Source organism: Vanellus vanellus, assembly GCF_965231255.1.
Source record: "Vanellus vanellus genome assembly, chromosome: 2".
NCBI lineage: Eukaryota > Metazoa > Chordata > Aves > Charadriiformes > Charadriidae > Vanellus > Vanellus vanellus.
Window position 1 is genome coordinate 26916766 of NC_138906.1, and position 26147 is coordinate 26942912.

General features: G+C 39.4%; 1 protein-coding gene across 1 annotated transcript in view; it reads right to left on the minus strand.

Annotated features, from left to right (window-relative positions):
* Positions 1-26147, minus strand: part of CDK6 (cyclin dependent kinase 6) — a gene marked incomplete at its 3' end in the record, with an annotated part of 126806 nt that overhangs the window by 63225 nt on the left and 37434 nt on the right. The window contains exon 4 of the mRNA XM_082479828.1: positions 5976-6143. Coding sequence (XP_082335954.1) covers positions 5976-6143 — 168 coding nt within the window. The remainder of the gene's footprint in view (positions 1-5975; positions 6144-26147) is intronic.

Sequence of the window (26147 nt, forward strand, 5' to 3'; positions counted from 1 at the left end):
GAAATACTTCAAACATCGATACAGATACCCACAGAAGTTTTGTTAAAGTCGGGTACAGTGAGAGCCTTAAAGGAACCAGTAACTGGTTCATCTAACATTTTCAGAACAGCGTAAGTCAGCATGAGTTGCGAGGTTTTGAAAAACATTTCCGCCTTTGAGTTAGTTTAGTTATTCGAGTCCTCAGCTGAAGACTTCAGATGTGGTTTCATAACTGACTCCAACAAATCTAAGACTGTGGTGTCTATGGAGTGGATGATCCCTTCTTTCTGCTCACCCTCTCCTGTGTGTTAGTGCTTTCACTCATGTGGCCACACAGTGAATCGCATCCGCTAATCCAGCTGAAAATGAATAGCTGCTTTTTATGGGGCTCATTTCCAGTCGGACTGCAAGGCTGTGACCACCAATGCCGATGCAAGGGAAGTGATGGGAGAGTGTGGTCAAAAGCAGGACCAGCCTTTCAGCAGCAGTAGAAATGTTACATCAACTTATGCTCCCTTAGAATATTATCTCTAGGATGTGGTTCTAAAAATAACAACCTTGCCATAAATCCTCTGTCTCGTTACAAGAGCAGCTAGTACTGCTCTTCCAGACAAGTCTTAAAAACTTTAAAGTTTCTTACAATGGGCAACAAAAATTAACGGTCAGTTTTGAAAATGATCTTATATGATTATAATGAAGATGAATAAAAGAAACTTCTATTCTAATTTCCTAACTTTGACCATGTGTATTCTGTATTGCCCTTTGATAATATTCTGCCATTGAGTAATCTGTTTTCTCATTGTTATTTTCATACAAATCTGAGCCCTCTTAGTGAACGCATGATCTGAATGAAGTCAATGTAAATATATATATATTAATGTTTTTAGTCAGTTGCAGACTTTATTGTCAATGTGCCAGTAATGATTTTTGTTCTTAAGATGGCTCTGGAGATAGATTACTCATTTTATGTGAAGGAAATAACTTTCCTATAGGATGTTTGGGAGGATTCAATAAAGATTCCTTCAGCTATCTAGATGTTAAAAAATCAGACAAATTAACTCGTTTCTTCACAAAGCCACATACATGGACTTTATATGCAGAACTCTATGTTAGTAGGGAAGACAGATTTTCCTTAAATAAGCCTACCAATTTAATCATACTGCATTCCTAAATAGCCACAACCTTTCAACAGCAACACTGACAAGCTCAGCAACACATATTTTGATCCTCTGCATGTCTGTCTGTGACTCATTTTCCTTTTCAGGGACATTTGGGTGGACTGGAGAAATGCACCATGAAGAAAGAACTGGAGATCAGGACTCAGATCTGAGGTGATGTGCTTCCTCACAACAGTGAAGGCTCAGTGCATACCAAAACAATGTCACTTCCACCTGTCAGAGGGAGGAAGATTTATGCTCTCATCAAGTTACGTATGAGATAAAATATAGTGTCACTGCACTGATTCCATTAGGGCGCTCTTTAACCCAGCCAGGTTTTGACTTTGAATCACCAGAGGCAGGTGCTTGATTAATTTCCATCGGTCTACTCCTATGTTGGATGTTAACTGCGAGCTTTAAAGAGGTTGGTGAATCAGGCCCATTTAGGAATACCCAATGCATCTCAGGTTAAAGCAGACCTGCAACAGACTCCAGGTCGGCTGGAACATACCCAACATAGGAATGGACTCTGCAGGGTGCATTTCATACAAATAAATATGTGGAATTTGGGAAGCATAGTATCAGGAAGAGGTGGCCATAAATAAAAGGGAAAAAAACCCCGAAAACAAAGCAAAGCAAAAGGAAGTTCTTTGACTGTGCTCTCAACTATCATATTAGCTCAGCTGAGAGTTTACATTCACGTTATTAATGGGTGGCATCTATTAGAGAATTACAATGCAATACTAGGCAGAAAACAGGAAAGCACTCATTCCTCTTTGGAAGAGGGTTTTCCTATCTGTTTTTGTTGTTGTTTTTGTTTCTGTAACTAATTTATATATTTATTTTTACAAAGTAAGCCCAGTTAGTGAAAATTATTTTATGCTCCCTTGCTACCATACCAACAAAATGAAATCCAAGTTCCTGCATGATGTGACATGTAAACCATTTGTGCTGAAGTGATTGCCAGAAATGGATGGAAAGTTTTTATCCTGAAGAAACACTCGAATAAAATGCTAGCATAATCTAAAATTATTCACTGACAGTAACTGCAGGATTTTTTGTGTCTTCTTTTCAATTTAGCTGAGTCTAGTATTCAAAAACTTAGAGCATCAGCAGAGAAAGTGATAAAGTGATGTGTTTTCCCTTCTGATGTTCAGTAAATCTGAAAACTAGTAGTTTTTTTTTTTTAAAGGAAGACATAAACCAATTTTGATTGCATTTCATGGGAAAAAAAAACCATCAGTAGTACTGCCATCTGAGGTAAAGCGCACGTATTTTCAAAGAAAGTATTCTAAGTGCATTACAAACACTAACATTTTACCAGTTTCACTCAGATCCTGATGCAGGTCAGGTTTTAAAACCTAGACAGCCTCAGCTCCACCTAGATGCTGTGATCTCAACTGTGAGCGCTTATCTCACTTAGCATTCTCATGTGCCATGATTCAGCTTCATTTCCTTTCTTTAAGGCAGTTCAAAGTCAGAACAAATAGATAAATGGTTTATTTCTTTTTCATAATATAACTACAGATTTTCCAAACAGCCACTTGCTCCTTTGCTAAGAGAAAACTAGAACTGTGCGCTCATTTTTGTGCACCAAGAAAAAAAGTGACAGTTCACTAGCTTTTGCTATCAAACTCTAAAATTACACGGTCACATCAATCCACCTCCTCTGTCCTACGGAGCTTCTCTGTTATCACAGAGCCTATTCAACATTTCCCCAAGGGCCAAGACCAACACTTGAAAAAGAGTTTAACGGTGTACGAAACCAAAACCATGCCCCATTACCCACCACCTGAGACACCCCCGCCCGACCTCGTTCTTTCTAGTGCTGTTATTTCAGACCTGTATCAGTTCACGAGCCTGACCACAGCTGGGAGTAGTGATCCTCCACCCTGCCCCCTGCAAGCCTGTGTAACATTAGTTTGCACCTTTCATTCATTCATTGACAGAAATATCAAGAGGTTTCTTTAAATGACAGCAGTATGCCTGGACGACTGATCTGCCAGAAGGATTCTTTAGCATTGTGGAAATAACTGGCTACCAAAAAGACTGCTTTGAAGTTACCATTTGCAGCACCCAGAGTACTTGGGTTGGATCAGTTTTTACTGGATTACTTTCATGGCAAGCTCTTTTTGTCCCATTTGAAGAGCTTCTTTGTGAGCAATGAATGAGGATGCATCTTGGGAATGATCTGATACTTCAAAAGATGATTCTTGTAGTTTATCTTGCAGTGAGCCTCTCTTCTGAAGGAAATGCTGCAGAGCCCTTGTATTGATCACAACGATAGCGCATGCAATGTGCCTTTTATCACTGGGCTGTCTGCACTATCACTTTTCAATATAACTCTGAAGCAAGTCTTTGCAAGCTAGGACTTTTATTAATTCATATATGTGTAGATATATGCTGCCCTTTATAATACATCATTTTTTTCTGCAAACACTTCAAAACAAAGCTGCTCATGCTGAAATCAATGGAAGTTTACTCACTGCCTGGCAAAGAACTGCAATTTAGACTATTTTGGAAACAGTAAAGTCAAGAATATCTTCATGTTTAAAAAACAGAAGTTTGGTTTTTTTTTTAAAAAAGATTTGTTTCATGTACTGAGTTTTAATGGAGGGAAAAAAACCAAGAATTCACACACCAAAGCAGCTAGCCAAAGGTAAAAGCTACATTCAGAAAAGGAAAACTGATGGCCTGTGTCAGCTATTACACATTTAGTAAAAGTTTCTAACCAGCACTCAGTCTATAGGAACAATGAAGACTGACATTTAAAATCATACCACATTATCACATTGTAAGCAACACTCCCCTATAGGTTTCTACATACCCAGACAAAAGTTGATTTTGAAGGTGTTAAACACTAACTGGTTTTGAACCAATAAATTTTTAACTTAAAAAAGGCATGGTCGTAGCTGTTTTTTTTTTAATAATAATAAAAAAGATACTCTAAGTTCTAGGTGTGAAAGCCATTACTCATACCTATGCCCATATACTTTATTTGTCATTGGTCACTGAATAATTCAATTATTTTTATACTCTTTAGCATAGCTGCAATGACAATTGAGTGCATGTGTGAACACAGTACAAACTTGCATGTGGACAATCACCTAGTCTGAACAACTCTTGTTCACAGCAGCACTACGAGTACTAGCTAATGGTTTTCGAAACCCAATTTCTAGCACGCAAGTATTAGATACTTGAGCACATATACATCCTTCGGATAGCAATTCTGGCAATGTTATGTTTTTGCCTCAGTAGATGCACTCTATTTCTGGGTCTTTTGACTTTCCTTCCTATGCAGACTACATGATAATGGACAAACTCCTGCTCAGTTCTGTAGATATTTTTTCCTCATTTTATGCAGAACTGTTAAAAAATACCCTGCTGGAAGCCTTGCAACACTCTGCAAATTTAGCTTAAATAATTTTATGGGTCAACAGAAATACTCATTGAAGCTGTTACTGAGTGACAACTGGGAAATGAAAAATTACAGCAATTCAGGAACAACCTTTCTCTCCTTTTCTTCAAAGCTCTGTTTTGAGTTACAACATGATCAATCCTCATTGACCTCAGCAGAGAGATTCTTTCAGCTTTGGATTAGGCTACATTCTACAGGCAATGAAAAGAACCAGCCCCAAAACACAACTTTATATATGCTTTATGTGATGAGGATACTATGTTTAGCAAGACGATGATATCATTTTCTGTTGCTTCCTGCCTTCATTCACACCGAAGCTGGAACCCAGGATGTCATAGTTACATCACACAACGATGGGAAGACTCTTCCAGCAGCTAACAATAACAACGGATTGCTTTTTTTCAACGCGATCCAGGCTAATTTCTACAATACAATGCAAAATGCAAAGGGGACTCCTTTCAGTTTCCTTTCTCAGCAGTTCTCCCTTTCCTGTCTTTAGCATCAGTGATACTGCCATGGCAGTTGGGGTACTCAGAATAGAAAATGGAAGCAGAAAAATTCATGAGCAGGCAACAAAATCAAATGACATCCAACATGCATGCAGCACGGTTACTCTTCAATATACTTCAGAGATGCAGTGCCGAGCTAACAGCAGCTGATTCTGGGGGCAGGGCCAGTAAGAGTGGAAATGGGGTCAAAAAGCGAGGAGCTGGCAGGGCTTCTCTACCAGCATTAATGCAGGAGAGGGCCAGACCTTCTGGGAGTGAGCTCATGTCTGAGCCAAGGACAACCAGGAGAGCTGCTGGGAGAGGGGCAACAGTGGCAGGGGGCCTAGAGATACTGGAGGTGCTCTTTAACAGCTGGCTTGGGAAATAGCTGTGATTTTGGCTGCCAGGTCCACTTGAGCTGCCTCCAGCACAGCCCTATTTGGAATTACTCGGTAACATATGGGAGCAAGTATCGAACTCATATTCACAGAGATGGAAAATCAGAGGCATGACAGTGTGGCATTTTCACAAGCATCTGTGTGTTTTGTCAGGAAGGATACCTGGGGATCATCAAGAGTTTTATCTTAAAATAGGTACTTCAGAAACTTTCACCCTACCTATCTGGCTCAATGTGCAAAGGAAGTCAGTATCACAACAGAAGCTAGACTGACAGAGTTTCAGAAAACTAGCATGAACCTATCCTTCAGTAACCAGTCACGATTTAGTTTAGAACCAGTAACCAGTAATTGATTACTTGTACAAAGTAACCACACCAACTTCAATCCTGGCTGGAAAGCTATTGTTTTTGCAGACACAAGTAACTTCAATTGCAGAGATGGTTTTAGAAGCAGTGTTATAATATGCGATAAAAACCCAAGAACATTAAAGCACACTGTTGGATTAAAAGAAAAATAAAAGCCTCAAGAAACTTACCACTGAGGTGAGAGCCATCTGAAAACTGTAGATTCGTGCAAGGCCAAAGTCAGCTAACTTTATCTGCCCACTGCTGGTTACAAGGATATTTTGGGGTTTCAGGTCCCGATGCACCACACGATGCGAATGCAGAAAATCCAGTCCCCGAAACAGCTGAAGCATCATATCCTAAATATAAGGATGAAATCAATCTGCAATTATCAAGACAAGTTGGCAAAAAGTAAACTCCCTGTCATAATCTGCAAAAATAATTTAATAAATACTGACTTAAATACGTGCGCAGAAGATAAAAACAACTATTAATATAAAATAGACAGGATGCTGCTAGAACCAGCTGACTTGAACAGGTGTCCTTATCAAGTTAATGTATTGTTTCTGGTTGAATTATTTGAGGATGATTGATAGAAGTATAAAGACTGGTCAACATACTTAAATAGCGAAATCATATCTGTAAATCCCAGGACAACTTCAAAAGAATGTTGTCCAAGTAAGAAAAACACGTAGTAGCTTTTTGCTCTTAACTTTAAACCACACACCACTTTGCAACTCACAAGTTTATGCTTTGTCCTGTCCCAGTGAAGTGAAATTTTATCCTTCACTTCAACTGGCACAAGGATCTGTTTCAATCAGAAAAGCTGTATAAATGACAAATTTGCCAGGATTTAAAGTTATAGAGGGAAAAATTTACTTGGTAAAACCTATTGTATAGAATCTACTCAATAAGACAGAAACTACCTTTAGATCAAAGTTTAGCGCTAAATCAATGTAATAAACATAAGTAACAGTTCTCATTTTGCTTTCTGTTTTGTTATAGTGATGCAATCTTCTATGACTTTTCCACAGCTGAAGAAACTATTTAATCTGTACTCATGTTTTCACATTAATCTTAGTAATGTGAAAGGAATGAACCAACGGACTCAAAACTAAATACTAGAAATCCCCTGAATTCCAAATTAGAAGGATACTGTCAACTTGAAAATTACATTTGCAAAACAGGCAGTTACCAAAAGATGCTGCAACAAGTAAGAAACAAAAGGGATAAAGAAAAAAATTCTTTTCTGTATGCACTTGACTTGAGTTCATGAAACTCCAGCTCTGTGTTTGCTGGTGGCATATGCCCTTTCCATAAGCTATGCAGCAGGGTGTCCACCAATCCTGTTATTAGGACCAAAATGATCTTGGAGAGAAACATGAGAAAAGGGAAGAAGGATAAATTGAAGCTGGTTGCTTTTGTTCCTCTCTATGGACTTGGGCATGTTTCAAGTAAATATTCAAGGCATGCTATTATAAGGAATGATATCTGAAAACATTCAACTGATAATATTGCTTTAGCTGGATGCTTTTTTAAGATACACTTTATAGACATCGCTATATAATTTAATACAAAATTATTATTTTCATGTAATGTTCCCTGATCATGTCTACAGAAAGTATTATAAAATGTATAGATACTAAGGCTGGAAGCTCTAATCTGACCTCTGACAAAATATGGCCATTTCTATATATAGCCTATAACTGCCAAACAGTAGTAACAGTGGGCTGCTCCTAAAGTAATTGGTTTTTATTTGAAGACTCTGATGATGGAGGTATTACCATGGAACTACAGATGCTGTGACAGCATTTAATTATTATCACATTTGAAGGATGGTGGTAAGGTGAGAACCTCATTCCCTGTTAGCTGATGCCTTCGCTTCCCCAGGAAAAATTGAGATCTGATAATTCTGATCACTAGTATAATAGGGTGTTCACCTTTAAAACAAATATACAAAGTATATTGAATCCTCTGGTATTTATGTAATTTCCCTTTGCAGTTCAGAAATATGTGGAAGAGCTAGGACTACAGCTCTGCAGGTTTCAGTCATCAGTAGAACTAATACATGTCATATCTGCTCACTCTGTGCTATTATAACTTAAATCAAATTCCAACAGTCTTGCAGATGTAAAGAACATGCCAAGAACATTTAAGCGTGTGGTTATCTTAAGTATGTACTTAATGGTTTCACTGAATTTGGGTCTAATTTTTTTTTTTTATTCCCGGTAGACATAATATAAGACAAAATAAGAAAATAATTTAAAGAACTTAAGGATTAGTCAGTAGACCCTGGAGAGTCCCTTTTTGGTGACATTTCTGTATTCTACTCATTTGTCAAGTATGTAAACTCATTCCTGCAGTTACCAAACATATCAAGAATATTTTTTCCTTACAACTGATGCTGGTTTTCTTTCAACTTTCTTCTTCAAGATCAGCAAATGCATTTCTGCTCTGCTACTTGCAAGTTGCAAGCAATGTCTTCGGTTTATAATTCAGAGTCTCCTTCCAGGCACAGGTAAAAGAAGAAAATATTTGAAAATGGAAACTGGCATATCTTTTCTTCCCCCCATGGACTCAAAAGATGAATATAATTTACTGAAGTTCTCTTCACACACAAAAAATGAGATATGCCCCAGAAAAGTGTACCAGGAAAGTGTAAATTTAAAAGGTATTAGAAAGAAGAAGAAAACTGGGGGAAAAAGTGCTATACTTCCTCTTCCAGGAAACTCAGAGTTAGTCCATTCAGGCTATTCTCTAGTATTTATTTTGGACTGTTGGTTATGTTCTTTTGCTATCCCTTATTTCCTACTATTACAGATATGAAGAGATTTCAGTTCAAAATTGTCTTGGAAGAATAGCCCAAAGATTCATGTGTCTAAAGAAGGGCACTTTGATGTAAAAAGACCATTTGCTATTTGTGATTCATTATTGTCCTGTTTTTAAATTCTCAGCCAGTTAGAAAAAAGAGCAGAAACCAAAATCACGTGACATAGGCTTATTATTATGCACTTTAGATACAGAATACCAAATTGTGCAGCTCAGAATTTGATATTTGTTGGCACAAATAGATTTTCAATATCAAAGCAAACAAGAGAGAGAGCTTTTGAGTTACTTTTTTATCCATGATGAATGATTAATTTTGTGCTGTACATAATCCTAGTCAAAAGTCATTAGGCCTCACGTTTGGAAAATGACTTAATACTCTTAGTCAGCCACTTGCAAGAAACTTCACTCAGTCTGGGCTGTGTGTTTTCTTTGATGCTGTAACTAATATCAGAAGATAATAACCTGTACTAGCAAATTGGATAAAGGCCATAAACATGCACGAGCCAGATCACCAGCTAACTAAACCAGAATAATTCCACTCATCTGACAGAAATTCATTCATTTTTATTAGTGATGATTACCCAATATTATCTCAGTTACCAAGATCTAGAAATAACTGCAAGACAGTCTTCACGTGCCTCAAGGATTAGTTTGTTCCATGTCTGTTTTTCCCTGAGAAATTTTCTGTGGTAGCTAGGCATGCCATACTTTGGAATTACAGTTAAAATTGTATTTCTAAAGTTAAATGCAAAATGATCAATTCTAGTTGACAAACAAGAAGATTCATGCCTTAGCAGATTTGAGGAACAAACTCTATTGAGTCATGATCAAGCCTCTACTGACGTCTATCAGATGTTCTCTGGATATTGTATGTTTACAAACATAGACACAGAATAGCACTTGTTGTTTCAGATTACAGATTTCTGCCATGCTTCTAATATCACAAAATGTACGATGGTTGTTGCCTGAGTTGAAGATATATATTCCACTGGGATAACTTTCAGATAATCATGGCTGCTTTACAATGTTTTCCCTTTTCAGGCTACATTTTCAACATGGTCTATGCACAGATCTAAAATATTTATCTGTAACTCAGTTGAAAACTGAGCTATTTTGCAATGAACAAATACAGTTTCCTTAGAGGCAAATATGTAGCTTTAATTTTGTAAAAGCCTCATAATGGAAACAGGAGCAAAATTTGTTATGGAAATGGTGCATCTTTTGCATGTTCCACCATATATGGTATTCGGTGATGGTATTGCTCAGTCTGATATTTACTGAAGTTATCAGCGCTGAATGTCAGGACCAAATTACGACGTACTTTTCAAGCAATACCATATTATGTGATGAGTCTCAATAACACACAGAAATATGTCCTGCATATTCTGGTGTCAGCGAGGATGGGGACAGGTTTGGGTTAGGCTGAGCAGTTGCTGTTTGTTGCCTCTGCCAAGGGTGGGCTTCACGGCTCAGACTTCCCAACTCAGGGGCAGCAGGAGTAGAAAACCTTGATTTCCTACAGACTTTTGTCTCCCCCTTGTCCTATCCCCTCTTGACTCTACGCTTCACTGACCCCTTTTAACCCTCCTCAAGCTTCTGATCCATAAATCCCTTCCAAGCCATTGGTTTTCAAACTACCACTCTGACCCTTTAAGTGTCACCCACCATCTTGACTTTCAGCTAAAATACTTGTCGTTTGAGACCAGCCAGCTTCTCTGGAGTACTCTGCCTGCCTAATCCAAAAGAGGATGGCACGGCTGTCTACCAAATAATTCAAGTATCTACTCAAAGAAAACAGAAAATAGGGAGGTGTTTTGGGTGTTGGTGCCCAGGTGCTGGCAGCCGGGGCCACAGGGGCCTCTGGCAGGGGAGACCAGGGGCTGCCCTGTGCCGGAAACAGCTCGTTCCAGATGGTTCCAGCTGGTTCCAGCTCCAACCAACCCACTGCAGGGCACATCTGGGCCCGTCAGCCAAAGATGGTGGTGCCTCCATGAAAATGTGTGTAAGAAAGAGCAGAAAAGGCTGGAGGGAAAGAGGGAGGAGGAGGGAACCAAAGGAGTGAGACACAGCACAGGGAACACCAAGGTGAAAGGAGAAGGAGGAAAAAGAGGAAAAAGAGGAAAAAGAGGAGGTACTCTGTGGTGGAGCGGATTTACACACTGCAGCCTGTGAAGGACCTGCATTGGAGCAGATGGATATTCCAGAGGAAACTGCAGCCTGTGGAAAGGACCTACACTGGAGCAGCCAGAAAGTGTGAGGAGGAAGGAGCAGCAGAGAGGAGATGCTATGGACTGACCACAACCCCTCACACCCTGTGCCCCTGTGCTGCTTGAGGTGGGGAGAGCCAGGAGTGATGTGGAGCCTGGAAAAAGGAAGGGGGAGCTGTTCTTTGAACGTTACCCTTTTTTCCCCCACTACCTGAATTAGCAATTAAATATCTATCTCAATTGGCAATTCATTTTTCCCCAAGGTGAGTCTATTTTGCCCATGATGATAATTGGTAAGCAATCTCCCTGTCTTATCTCAGACCATAAGCCTTCTTGTTCCTTGTTCTTCTTTATTTTCTGTAGCCATCCTGCTGAGGTGGGGAAGTGAGTGAACAGCTGGGTGGGAGTTTGACTGTTGGGCTAGGTTAACCCGCAACCCTGGTAAAGGTATAGATGCTAGATTTTGTATTTTTAAAGGGGGACACAGCGTAATGCAACCTGAAGGAAAACACCAAGAATAATGTCTTCGGAGAACACATGCACCCAGAGGTAACACACCCATACGAACAGCTGATCATTACATGAAGCTCACATTTTTTCTCCACTGACTAGTATGTGAAGAAAGAAAAAACTTTAATCAGATTGCCCTTGGTCATGGTGATAGGAGTTCCTAATACCAGAGAAAGTAAGTCTGTGGAAGCCCACAAATATACTCGCTCATATCACCAAATAAAAGCAACACAGTACAGATCCTCATCAACTACAACAGATCCCGAATTTATACTAAAGCACAGGCTTTTTATGGATTCTTTTTTTTTTTTTTTTTTTTTTTTTTAACCTGCCTATTTTCCTCTTCCTGCTCAATTTCTGTGCTAACATTTGGTAAAACACAACAATCCTTTGGAATCTCTTAACATTTCTCCTACTCCTCTGTGGAGTATCTCATGCACCTACACAGCAACCTGCATCCTTCACCCAGAGTTTCTATCTATTTGTAACTAATTTTTCTCTTTTTGCTGAGCAGAATGGAATGTCCCTATTTTAGATGGCAGGTGTTGGGATACTCGTCCTGATAATTTCCTGTAGGACTGTTTGCATAAGAGACAACCGCAAGTGTAAACAAAGGCGACGACTTTTAGACAGGCAACGTGTAATGAATCAGTCGAGCTAGTTTGACGAAAAGGCTCACTGCCTCTCACTGAACAGCAGAAACGTCTCTGAGCAGAAGAGGAGCAGGATGAGGCTTCCTTCAGATGCTACAAGATTATACAGAACCCTCAACTATCAAATTACTTTCATTTTAAAGGGTGTTTTTTAAACATGCTGGAATGAAAGTTTAAAGAGTTTTCACATTCTCTGGGGCCTATTTTTGAAGCAGAATAATTACAGCACTTCTATGGTTATACTTTGTAACAAATAGTCAACGTTAATTAATGCCAAAAAAACAATGGCATTCCTGAGGAATTACACAGTACAGATACATGAATAGCAAAAGACATGATTAATGTTGTTACACTGAATCCCAAAGGCATTACTAATAATGTAGTGACTCCCTGTTAAATGCAGTGATTTTCTTTTTTAAATCTTGTCCTCACACTGTGCTGGGAACCCATCACACTGGCCTATCTAGAATGCCACAACTGTGATGGTGGGGACGGCGAAGCAATTTGCCACAGCCTATGGAGCTGCAGGATGCTCTTCTCCACGCAGCCAGCTGGGTGCAGCGGCTGAGACACAGAAAGAGGCAGATAGATCCCTGCCCTTGTGCCCTTTCCCGTCTTCTCTCAGGAGAAAGCTATTCTGATCCGTCTCCCTGCAGGGCATTCAGAAAGGGGAGGAGGAGGCTGTGCTCTTTGCCTTCACCAAGCCACACTATAGCCTCTCAGGAGTCACTCATGATCCAACCCAATATACACCCAGGATACAAAGCTCTTACTTTTCCTTATATTGGGTAACAGTTTATCTCAGAGTAGTCCTATTGCTTTCCATGAAAGTATTCACAGGGTAAGGGTCGTCCCTCAGAACAGAGGACTGCTGTGATATTCCTGTCAATTAACTAGAGAGGACCGAGAGAATGTGAACCTCACAGCATGTTCAATCTAAATATGTTCACTGTTTTGATAAGAGAACAATAAATCCAAATGACCCATTCACTTAGTCGTATTAATCAACCTTATGGTACAAGATAAAATGTTCATTTTCTGTTCATAGAATAAAATGCTGTGCAGAGAGAAAAATAGAGCAAATTCATGTAGTGTATTATTAGAAGAAGGGGACTAATATCTGCCAAGCTCATGTAAGGAATTGGTCTAATAATTGTTGGTGTTTTGTATGCTGCTACCCTAACGGTAAACAATTTGTTGAAAATTAAGCAACACTTTTATATATATTTTAATATGAATTAAAATATTTGCGTAATTATTTTTGAATTGTAAAATTATTTTAATCATATCAAAGATACTTTAATACACTTACAGTAGATTAACGGATATTTTAAAATATATTCTGATAAACAGTTTCTGATCTATTTTAAACTACTTTTATATGAAAGAAAGCACAGATCAGTTGTTAAGATGACGAACCCTACAAACATGGACACTCACAAAGGTATGCATGTATGTGTACCTGCATTTTAGTGTTCTGAATAATCCCATTGAAGTCAATGTTTTCCATACAAGTCCACTGCAAAAGTATAAACACTGAACTGAATATAGTTGGGTTGGGTTTGGTTTTTTTTTTTTTTTGTTTGTTTGTTTTTTTAATCTTTATTTTTAAATGGCTAGAACTTTTTGTGTAACAATTAAAAAGATACAATACCTGAAGGACTGGAGTCTCTAAACCACTGTTTTGAAGACTATTTTGGTTGATATTAGAATTAGTAAGATAACCAAGATTAGAAAGTCCTATATAAATTACTGGGGAATACAATAATCAGGTAACAGTCAATCTAGTAAGACTTGCAGATGTCACTATTATGCACAGACCTGCCTGGATATCATGAGCATTATATGTCAGTCTCAAACAAAAGTGCCAAAAGTGTGCACAAGCTTCAGGAAAAAATGCAAAATTTTAACTGAATTATAGAGGCCCATGGTAGTCTTTGAAAAAGTCTGAGGCTTAACAACGCTATTGCTTTGCCATAGGTTTATGATTGAATTTCATGTCTGTGTATAATAGCTTTCAGTATACTGAGGTGCTATTTTCCTATCATTGTCACGCTCCTGTTTGTAAACTGAATTAAATTCATAGCCACCACAGCAAGTTTAACATGTTCTAGTCCCTTTGCTTAAACTCACCAACAGTCCCTTCTGAGTTAGAAGGGAACCACTGAATTTGTACTGTTGCAGGAGATCTTGATCACGCATATTTTGGAGTGCTCCAAACACGCCCCAAACACCAGTGCTCACCAGCAGCAAAGGTGACATAATTAAGACTAGATTAAGATAACCAGATGCACCCAATTGCGTTCAAGGAACTGTTCTGAGTAACCTTCTGTCTGCCCTCCTTAAAATAGAGACCTGGATTAATATTTCAGAGGTCTTTAAAAGTTTCAATCTTAGTACATGTCTGTTTTACCAGTATCTTAATACTGCCAGATTTTCCAACTGATCTCACTAGTTGTAAACCAAAGACCAAAATCAGTATATGAAATGTGTACTTAACACCTGTGGGATACATACGTACGTACACATGCATAGGCACACATATGGATGCATTTCATTTTGGGCAGATCAATATTAATTTAAGTGTCTGTAAGTCTTTCCACATCAATTTCTCATATTTTTAGCTCAACACCTGTCCAGTCAGTTTGCAATATAGATCTTTCAATTTTTACTTTATCATCAGCTGCTATTTTTCATATCTGATGTGAAGAATTTGCATGACTGAAAGTAAACTTATGTAACTATTGTCCTACTTATTTTTAATGATTCAGTGTACCAAAAATTCCCATCAAAGTGGAATTACCAGACATGCAAATGAAACACATAACATTTTCTATCTGGCTAATGGCATTTTTAAGAGAAAATACATGCAAATTAAATGAGAACAGAGGGCAATTTTGTTTTAACAATTTGACAGAAATTGGCAAATATGGCACTGTTACCAAGACCTGTCCTGGCTGTGAAATTTTTACAGCAGGTAAATGTAACTTTGTGATTAACAATCTTTTTCACCACTCAAACCTTTCCACTCCTTGTGCCCAGTAGAAAAATCAACAGAAGGCACAGCTCTTAACAGAATTTAGAGATCTGAACCTAGATAAGCAAACAAACAGATATTCTTCCTATATCTCTGGGTGATATCACAGTTTTGTACATCCCCAAATACTTTCTGGGAAACTTCCTTTCTTTTATTACAAGCTTTTCATAAAACTGTATTGGGTACAGTAGTCTCTCACAGCGCATCCTGGTTTGACAGTTGTTACCCACTCTGTTCTTTTATTCCTCATACCATCTGAAAAAGAGATGAGGACTAAAATGAACCAAGAAATTCCCCAAACTCTTTACTGGCTCACCCAGTTGGTAAGCCCCATACGAATGACTTGAAATAGTATCTGTGATTTGTATGCATTGGCTCTGAAGTCCCTTCTGGCACGTGTCTGGGGACTGACACCAGTCAAAATTTGGTATCTAGGTGTCATGTCAGGTCGAGCTGAATAGCTGGGGCAGAGCTGCAGCTTGAATTCTGGAGTATACTTTGCATATAATTCCAGCTTCTTTAATGGTAATGTTTCTCAATGAGACAAGTCATCCTTCCTCCGACGGATGCTGTGATCCTCTTCCTCCTGAGGTAAACCCCAGACTTTCACTTGACTAAGTCAATCTGTTCTGGAGCAGTGTGTATACTCCCCTATCTCTATCATCTCTCAATACAGCCTAGTGCTTTCAGTTTTTAAAAAAGACTTTTGATTGCTTCTAATAGTACACATTTCCTTCTCTCATTGTGGGACATCATTGCCATTTCCTCTTCATAGACTTTGCTTCTGCATTCCCAAGCTGTATTTTGGGACATCCTAAGCATATCATCACTTGTTGCAATCCTTGTAGAAGCTCTCTTGATGTAATCCGATAAATTAGTCCACCCAGAAAATCCACAAAGCTGGATGTGACTTCCTTTAACTAGTTCAGTATGCTTCTGAGAGGAGTTCACAGAAAGCACTGTCTCACTCCCTGCCAGAATCTACAAAGTACAGTAAATTATCAACCACCGATGAGCTGATTCTCCTCCAGCGCTGCTCACACCCGTCCTTGCGAGGAATGGTACTAGCAAACAAAACCCCTTCCCTAGAGAAGAACGCTGCTCAATCAGCACTACAGCTATTTACCAGCACCTTCATGACACTGTCAGTCATAATAGCTCTTTTTAATTTACTTAGACTCCATGAAGGGTTAAAAATATGGCATATGTTGACAGCCGACGCTCCTCGCTAACAGGAAAGACACGTTGCTGTGGGGCCCAGATCTCAGCTTCTCCTTCCCTGCAGCTGTCTGTGGATAGCAGCTAATTGTATCCACTTGTTTAACCTCGGGGATAACGTCTGGAGGGGACCAAGTGCCACAAGCGTACTTTTTTTTTTTAACGGTCATTTCCTCTCTGGTGTAACTTGCATGACAGCATGTGACAAGCAGAAATTAATGGGGACACTGCTGTGCCAATACCTCTTGAATTGCTTTGACACTGGCTGCAGGCTGCCTGCTTGGCCACCCAGCCAAGACCTCACATGAAACGTGGCAAGGGGCCCACAGCTCTATTCACTAACAAGCCAGCTGGTCAGTGATTAGAAAGCTGAAACAATGCTGTGCACATACATCAAGAAAAATGCTTTACAAACAGCTTTGGACCTAGGAGGTAAAGTCTCCTAGAAGAGTAAATCTGTAAATTTATCTTCTGGGGGCTGCTAACTTAAGCTCACATTAGAGATAATGTGGAAGGCCCTGGGAGATGACTGCCCGATGTTGTCACCTGAGCACAAGAAGGGCTAACCTCAGAACAAAGACTAACATCTTAACGTGCTCAAAATCGTGTGCAAACAGCTTAGACCACATGGATTCTGGTCCAGAGGAGCATTCAAATTATGTAAATACATACAGATTTATGACAGACTACTCTTCCTAATGGTCTATCAACACCTTGGCAACATTACTGACATTTCTGCAGAAATTCTCATTGGATTTGTCTGCAGTGTGCCATCAAGAAGGCTGAGATTTGTTTATACGCTGATACATAACAACAAAGGATGAGACTTTAGAAGTATCCCAGGGGATCTGGATGACCAGATCGCCTACACTCAAGGCAGCTTTGAACATTTCAGCCAAGACTTTTTTGAAAACTGTCAAATCCTTGGCTAGACACAAAAGGCTCAAGAAGACTGTTCCTTAATTTCTCTCTCTGTTGTTTTTTTAAATAGTATCCACTAAAAATGCATGGGTTCTTTATGAAACACCTGCATGGCAGCAAGAAAATAAGTTACGCTTTTCTAAAAACTGAGAAAAAAGCAGTCATTAGGATCCTACAGATTAGAAATGCAAACGTCATTTAAAATCAATAGGACTCGGGCACCTAATTCCTATGGCTCCTTCAAACTTATAAACTCAGTCCAGCAATTTTTGTTTAATAGAAAACTTGTTTAAACTTATTATAACACAGGCCTGCTCCATTTCCTGATATACAGCAAAATCTATTTTGTGACATATACAGATATCTAAGAGCTCAAGGCACTATAAAGGAGGCTGGCAGGATAGCAGAGTCACTTCTGTGGATTAGAAACTGGGGTTACTGTAGAGTTTGGACTTTGGGCATAATTAATTTTGATGGCTTCCATCATAAAAACGTCTAGGAATTCAGCGTAGTCATGAACGGCACTTGCATGCTGAGGAAGAAGATGGCCTCATATTAGGCACAACCAAAGCCCAATGAAGTCACTGAGACTCTATCCATCAATTTTCAAAGACCTGAGCTGGTCCCACTGTTTTTTAATATTTCCATCCTCCTCCCACACTCATCGGAACCAGCAGGACCTTCAGAGAGACGTAGCCAACCTTCCCTGAGACAAAAGTGTCAGCATGACACCAGACATCAAAATACAGCTATTGTCCAGAGTGAGGCATTCTTTTAATAAATAGTTAACAATTTTTATTAAAGATGTGAAGACTGAGGAACGTAACAAGACAATCCCTTCTTAATCTCTCCAGGGAATACATAATAAATAAAGCTCAGTTGTGCACTTTTTAAAAGCTGCTTTTCAATAATTTTTGGGGGTTGCAATATACTTGCATGGCAGAAGTACCGGGATGCTCATCAGTGCTGTACAATAGCTCAACACTGGGGTCAATTACTACCCGAGCACTAGTCACAGGAGTTCATTTAACTTTGCTGCCTCTCTTGCTCCATATTATAAATTCAGGGATAATGGTTAACTACTTCAAGAGTGTTGCAAAGATTCACTGGTTAATGTTTGTTAAGTACTCCAAAGATCCAGAATTTGCTTTTAGTTATAAAGGCATAACAACCTCCAAGAAAACCAAGGGTATACACCTGAGGGAAGATTTTTTGGATATAAGTTATGGGTAGAAATGGGCTTCAAGGAAGAGCTGAGAGGGGACAGTCACATACTGGAACTAGCTTGGCCAGGAGCCCCAGTACAAAAATTGTACATATAGCTTTGCAATGCTGTTATAGCATTGTATGAACTGTCATCAGGATGAGAATCGTACTGATGCCTTTTAGTACAACTAAATCAAAAGTATGGAAAAAGAGAATGGTTTCTTGGAAGTACTGAGAAGATCGAGTTGTTCTCCATATTTACAGTAGCAATTCAGTCGCAATTCTATTCCGTTGAATTAAAAAAATCAATAGCTCTTGAACCAATAGCTTTACAAGGGGAACAGGCAAGCACTTTATCCTACAGACAAGGCACTGAGAAGATATTTTGCAAGAGGAGTCAAGCAAGTGCACAAAGTCTTTTGTTTTCAATGAAAGCATGAGAAGTTGGCCAATAGTACCAGACGAGGGGAGTGGCTGCCCGTTCCCTTCCACTTACATGGTCTATCACTTTCTCATTTCTTTTCTGATTTCCTACCTTTTCCTTTACTTCTTTCTTTCCTCCCTTCATTCACCCCTTTCCTGCCCCATCCCCAGTTCTGACCCTTCTCTTTACGTGTTCACTGCACCACATCCCACTCAGCCATTTCTTCTCCCGCCACACTCAACTCTCAGGCCCTGTGGTCCTACTCCATCCCTTTGGGTTGCTGCCTCCCACAGGCCAGGTGATTACCGAGCAAGGTAGATCAGCAGAAGATGCCAGCTACTAGCACGCCTCGGCAGCTCACCTCTGGATTTCAGATATAACAAACTGTAACAGGTAGTGATGTGCCTGAGATGTTTGCTGTGGCTGCAGTGGTGGGGTATGGTTTCTCTGAAGTGCCACGGGCCATAGCCCCTCTAGTTCTGAGCAAAATGACACTGATTTACATTAGCGTAAATTAGTGTAAACCTCGCCTTATTTTCTTTTGAACACTTGACTGGTTCTTGAGAAAGGAGGCATCTTCAACTCGTAGTGACACTATGAGCGATGAGCCTACTTATTTCTTAATGTTAGCACAATAGACAAGAATCAGTTCTGCTTTGGGGTGAGTGTGAGGCTTGGGGATGCTACATGAGGTGCAACATGAGCGTCAATAGTCTTCTTGGGAGGAGAGAAGATTGCCTCCAACGTTTCACAGGCACAATATTCTCTCCCTTCCCCCACCTCCCCGAATGCTACACAAAACAATCTCTAAGAGATTTTTAATAAAAAGTCAAAGATATGTTAGAAGTTAACTTGTAAAAAGAGCCAATCAATGGAACAAACTGCTTCCACGAAGAAGTATCTTTTGAAAGTAAAGTGTCACAAATGATGCATGTGACAAATGTAGCTTGTGACAAACGCATCATTGCTTCTCAAAAGGATGACTTGTGACAAGCGAAAAAGTATGCTATTGCTTATGTAAGCATATGTGGAAAAGAAAACTACGTCTTCTTGTGTATCTTCACTGTAACCATTCACGGAAAACCTATGAGAATAAAAGTAGCTACAATCCAGACAACCTGGAGCACATACATGTGGGCTTTGCTGAATTAGGCCCTAGAAAGATAAGTCTTTTGTTTTCCCTATCAACAATAAAAAAAAAAAAAAAAAAAACACCCAAGCCTTACAAATCATACAATACAATATCAAAGTCTATGTTATTGCAAAATGACAGTCAATTAAGTAGAAACAAAATATATCTTCGGAAGGGCAAATGAGAGAGGCTAGGGATCACTATCAAAGGATTTCTGTTTTCTTTTGTTTATTAAATAGCAACTGTATTATTTACTGCAGCTTTGCAAGCTAGTGAGCAGCTGGGTGTAACACATTTCCATGCTGTGTAACCTCTCCTTATGCTTCGTTAGATTCCTTATCAGGACCAGAAGAAAAGAAATCTCTCTGTTATGCTTTTCCTGTGGCAAAGGAAAAGACAAGATGATGACTTTCCAGCTCATTTCACTTGTACAACGTTCTCATCAATCACCATGGGGTAGGTCTTTGTTATTTTCACTGAAGGACTGTTCTTAGTTTTCTGCCACAATAAAGCGTGACTCCACTAACTAGCAAATCAAGGTTACCTCCACCACATTTGCAAAAGAAAAAAATGCAAACATAAGGCTAAAGCTACTTCTGAAATATTTTCAGAGGCCCCGGTTTCACAGACATAAACCTAGGTTGAATTAGGTCTAAATTCTTTTCATGGAAATGAAGGTTAAAGTCTGAAACACTCGGAGCTGTTGAGGTAAGGAAGCTAGACTAACCATTTCTTCAAGAACCAAAAGTTTTCTGCTTGTTTTGCGACTTTCTGCTCCAGAAACCAAGCAAAGAAACTGTGGTTTATTTTTATTTTAAACTCTCTGTCAAGTATGCATCCCTTTGCAGTTTTGGTTCACTATAGCCCACGCAGCTTGGCCTCTATTCTCCTTTTCCTATGCCTTCAATAAGCCCTATAGACATCAGCAGGAATTATGCGAGCAAAGAAAAAGCAAGAAAGGGATCTATTCTAATCAAGACAAAAACATAATAAAAATGCTTTCTAAGATGGTCTCTCCTCCTTTAACTTCATGTTTTTATATGTCTTTCCCTTTTTGGTCTGTGTTGTTTCTCACTGAATGACAGTTATACACAACATACTATTGTAATAACAAGCATATGGCTCAGAGATCGCTGTTGACTTTCTCAAGTCTCAAATTAGGCATTTTTATTTAAAATACATGAAAGACATCTGTATACTCTTTCATTAAATGCATTTTACATTTGTAACATCCTACGTATTCTTTTGGAACCATTTCCATTAAAACGCCGACTCTGGGTTTGGATAGCAAGTATTGCGTTTGTAACACTAAGGGAGGAGTATGTTACTGTCAAAACGTCTCTCTAAAAAGTCCTTGCTAAAATATTTACTCTGCTTGTCAGAACAGGAATATCTGAAGTTAATTCCAAATGAAAGAATATTTTAGAATGATTCATAAACTAGATGTTAAAAAAAAAAAGGCAACATGCTGCCATTCCAGTGCCCCCTCCCCGCTGCAAAACTAAACGAAAAATGACTCTGCATTTGCCTCCACAGAATATTATAACATTTTGGAGACTTTTGAGATTCCTCAATTGTTGTTATGCAACAGAACTGTCACATCCTAAAACAAAGGACAAAAATCCAGCAGCTGAATTTATTGGCTTGGAAATTAAACGGTCTTAAGAGATGGCTAACATGTCTTCTTGATTATTTTTGGCATTTTAAAGTTACAGTGCAACGCTTCCTATTGCATAGACCAAAGAAGTGGGACATTTTAGAAATACTTAGGATTTTTATGGCACTGTTTGTAAAGTCACATATTTAGGAACAGTGAAAACTGCTGAGCAGTAAATAACCTTCTTTGCAATTAAGCCACTAATTTCAATAGGCCCTTTATGGTATAAGATGCTGTTCAACGTTAATAAAGATATAATGTGCTGCCTTCTAATGAGTTGGTCGCAATGGTAAAAAACAGCTTTTTCTTTAAAATGGTATTCTCAAGGGTCACGACTTTCAAAGTCAAATGGGATAAATTCTGTGGCCAGAACAGTTACGGTATTAATGAAAACAGAAATAAACAAACCAGTTTGTCAAACCTGTGATCCTCCAGAGACCTTTTCCATTACTGAGTCAGTTTACTATGATGACCAACTATGACACACTTTTGTGAATAGTCAGGAGTCTGGTTCAAAAGGCACAGACATTGCTTACACAGAAGTTTGGAGGGAAGACTACTTCCTCGCTCTGACAAAGCATTTAAACACAAGCTAAATGCATGTTTATGACTAATCTGAGACTACGGAAACAACGGTTTCAATTCTCCTTTGCTCTAACCTTGGAATTCATCGGGTCAGTAGTACAGGATTTGCCTCCGTTAGCTCCTCTAATTTGCAGTCTTTCAGCCCCACTTCTTCTAAAGCTGGAGCAATGTGTTTACGTAAAATTAAGTGCTTTGCTGGAGCAGAGCCTCTGCTCCGTTTGAGGTCTCTCCTTTAAGGTCCGAAGTTGAACCAGAAGGTTCAGGTATATATTCCAGCATGAGTTTAAACGGTTTATGTATACTGACATAAGTACTGTATAGCTGTATCGATAACAGAGAAGCAAGAAGAACCTAAAATCCTGATGTTTATGAGTCTTTGGATAAGGCTTCCAACCCAAAAATTAAGGACAGATTTGATCTAGGAGCTTGAGCCTTTGTATTTTGCTCTTTCTTTATTGCAGACCGTTCAGGCTTTGCACAAAACAACTGAAAGGCTGCTCGCTAACTGATGCTAATAGCATTGCACCACACTCACCCCTGGAGGAACCCTAAGAACCCAACAGTTACACCACAGAAGGATTTGACCCATGGTTAGGCTCTGGAGTACCGACGTTGGCAAATATTACAAAACCACATCTGCTTTATTAAAAATACAAATAAATTAATCATTTTAATTTCTAAATATTTTCCCTTGCTGTCGCACCAAGAGCAAACAACAAGCGGTATTTCTGTTATTTCACTTGTGTTTCCATTCTAAATTTTCTGCCTTCTGGCAGCCGCTTGTGAACTTACTAATAATGTGCGTCTTTGTTTGGACTTCTTAAAAAGAAGGATATTCTCAAAATGGAAGAAAGCTCATTTTATTTCACTTTGAAACCTGAGAAACCTGTAACATGAACCATACGCTGATTACAGAGCACTGATATATAAAGGAAGCAGTTGTGTAAATGTGTGAAGTGGCTGTGGTGGGGAAACAGCAGAGCAGAGGAGAAGCACTATTTTAGACAAATAATGCTGTTGTAGGATCTGATTATCGTGACTCATGTTTAACAAGGTATTGTGTAAAGGCCCGCCAAAAAGGAGGACCTATTATGGTGGACACTATACAGTCAAGGGTTTTCATACAGCCTCTTCCATTAAAAGCTCTCAAATAAAATGGACAAGACAGACCCCAGGTGGAGAAACAGTGTGACAGTTCCATCATACTACTGTTTTATGGGAGTACAGTTGGGAGGGGATAAGCAAAATGGAAAGAAAAGTGATGGAGAGAAAAGTTCTGGAGGAAGAAAAACAACAGAAGAGTGCTACACAGTGTAAATAGAGAGTGAAAGTGAGGTAAAAAAAAAGAAGGGGGAAGGGAAGGACAGGAGGAAGAAAGGTCGGGAAAAAATGGGATTATCACAGGCAGAGAACATTGAGTTGAAATCACTGGAAGCTCTCCGATTGTCAGAGGTTTTGGTTTTGGTTGCTTCAGCAGCTGAGTGTAGCTGGCTGGTGCCACTGGCGGCCAGAGGACGGGAAGCGGGGAGGAACCACGTCTGTTCTGGTATCTGCAGGGGTGGGTGGGACAGGGGGTCTCCATGTGTCTTTGATCCAACACACTGAGCAGGAGGGAGAGGTGCAGCCTCGGCTGGGTCCCATTTTATTCCTTCCCTATGACTGTAACAGCCCTCATTCCAGCTCAGCTGTATCTGATGCTGAGCTGAAACAAGCCTATGGGATGGACTCTGGGAATCAGCAGACATATATATGTGTGTGTGTGTGTATAGACACACGTGTGTGTGTATGGGTAGTATGCCTTCGCTTGTATACATATAAAGACAACATACACCAAACCACTCCCTAGACACAGGAGAACTGGTGCTACCCCTTCTGTATTCCTGTACTTTTGACTCTTCTCTAAGCATCTGAGTTGCCAGTTCTGGCCTCTTCTGGCCCACAGCTATTTTGAGATCACGAACTTCATAGACAGTAGAGTTACCATCATCAAGTTTCTCTTTCCCTTTCTCCCACTTGCTCAAAAAGCACAATTTTTTCTCCAAATACGTTAGAGGATTTTACAATAATTACATGTATATATATATATATGTATGTGTGTTTATGCGCCTACGTATAAAAATAATTTAAAAATTCTTAAAGCCAATTTTAAGCTCTACATATGAAAACATGCAATACAAAAAAATTCTGCCCCTATCCATTTGTATGGAACCTTTTTCTCTGGCACAAGCTAAATACATCTGTTACAGAGGAAAAGAAGCAAACACAACATAACTTGATTAAATCAGTGTGCCACTAAAGTAACACACTTCAAATTAATTTTTACTGTGGGATACAATAACCTGCCTATTCACAGGCACAAAAGCAGTGCATACAGCTAGTGTAAGGGTATTACATTTCTCTTGGGGTGGAATAGAAAAAACAGTTTTATAAAAAAATAACTTATTTGATTACTATATTATCTTCTATTACCTATGAGTGGTCTGTGGCCAACTTTTGAATTATTTTACACTACAGCTGTATATTGGCTGTGAATAAATATGGACACTTCGTGAATATTCTAGCATAGAGAGTCTGAGCTGCAATAACTTGGGTTGGCTGAGATGGGAAAGGTATCCCGCTGCAATGTTTCGTGTCCCAGATCAGCTGAGTTCAACCCTTAGAATCTGGTGTTCAACAAGAAAAAATATGCTGGACAAGTTTCCCAAATATCTACCTTGTCATAGTTTGTGTCATTCTGTCTCCTCTTCCCCATCTCTGTGTGCTCGTGGGGTGAAGTCTAGCTTTGTGGCTATGCATAGGCATAGGGGCCTGATTTCCTTCCAGTGCAGAAACTACTATTAAGAAAGTGATTCTTATCTGCCCCCATAAAAATCAAGAGTGGCTTTTTGAACGTCTCCTCTTTATCTCACATCTGCTGCAGGCTGGCCTTCAAATTACTTGTCAAAAGTAACATATGGCTTGCAAGCAAAATTCAGAACACGGGTAAATCCAAACATTTTCAGTCCATTGTTCTGCCACTGTTTTACGTGTACCATGAGCTGCAACAGCTTTTCTAAATTGCTTTAACTGTGGCATCTCATCTTTGATGAAGAGAAAGACTCTCAAAATATGAGTGATGCTTCTGCTGATCACTGAGGCAGGATTTACTTGCAGAACAAGCTGTGACTATGCACCACCACCATGAGACAAAGGAAAGCATCTTGAAAATACTCCCTGCTCCAAGGAACTGCCACTGGCTTGCTGCGGGACAGCACAGCACTGCCTCTGGCATGCTGCCTGGCAGTCTAGCCCCACCTTTACACCTGCTTGAGCATTATTCCTACCACGTGCTCCCTTTCTTTCTTTCAGTGTCATCAAAGCATTTCACATCGCAATTGGTACCACATTGACGTTCCAACAGCAAAAACCCAGTGTCGCTAAGAATCCGAGAGCCTCGAGGGAATCCAGAGCAGTAGAGTCCATAAGCTCTCTTTTGCATCACATCAAGTTCCAGCTCTGCAGAATTAACAGAAATGAAATGAGCTGACAGCAACATTTCACTTCCAGTGTTTGTAAGACTGCAATTTTGCAATGACTTGATCATAAATTCTGTTCTACCAAAGGCTCAATCTCCATCCCTGCCCACAATTCAGAATCTCTTCAGTTTCTTAATACCCTTTGACTTTCTGAATAAAGATGATTTCTGGCCCTCCATCTATTGAAAACAATAGTTTCCTTCTGACTTCAAAACGGATGTGTCCCTTAGGGCCCTACTGGACTATACTGCTGCCTTGAGAGTCTGGGCCATAAAAGAAAAGTAGGTTGAGATGCCTATTTAGAGAGCCCTTGATTGACATCTTTTCATAGTGACATTTCTAATTCAGTGTCATTGTTTTGAAAAACTAAAATTATTATTTCAGGCAGGTTGCTTTCATGCAGTATGCTACAATGTTGCTTGACTACTTTCCAAACTGGAACAACTGAAAAAATGTGAAGCGCTCCAAT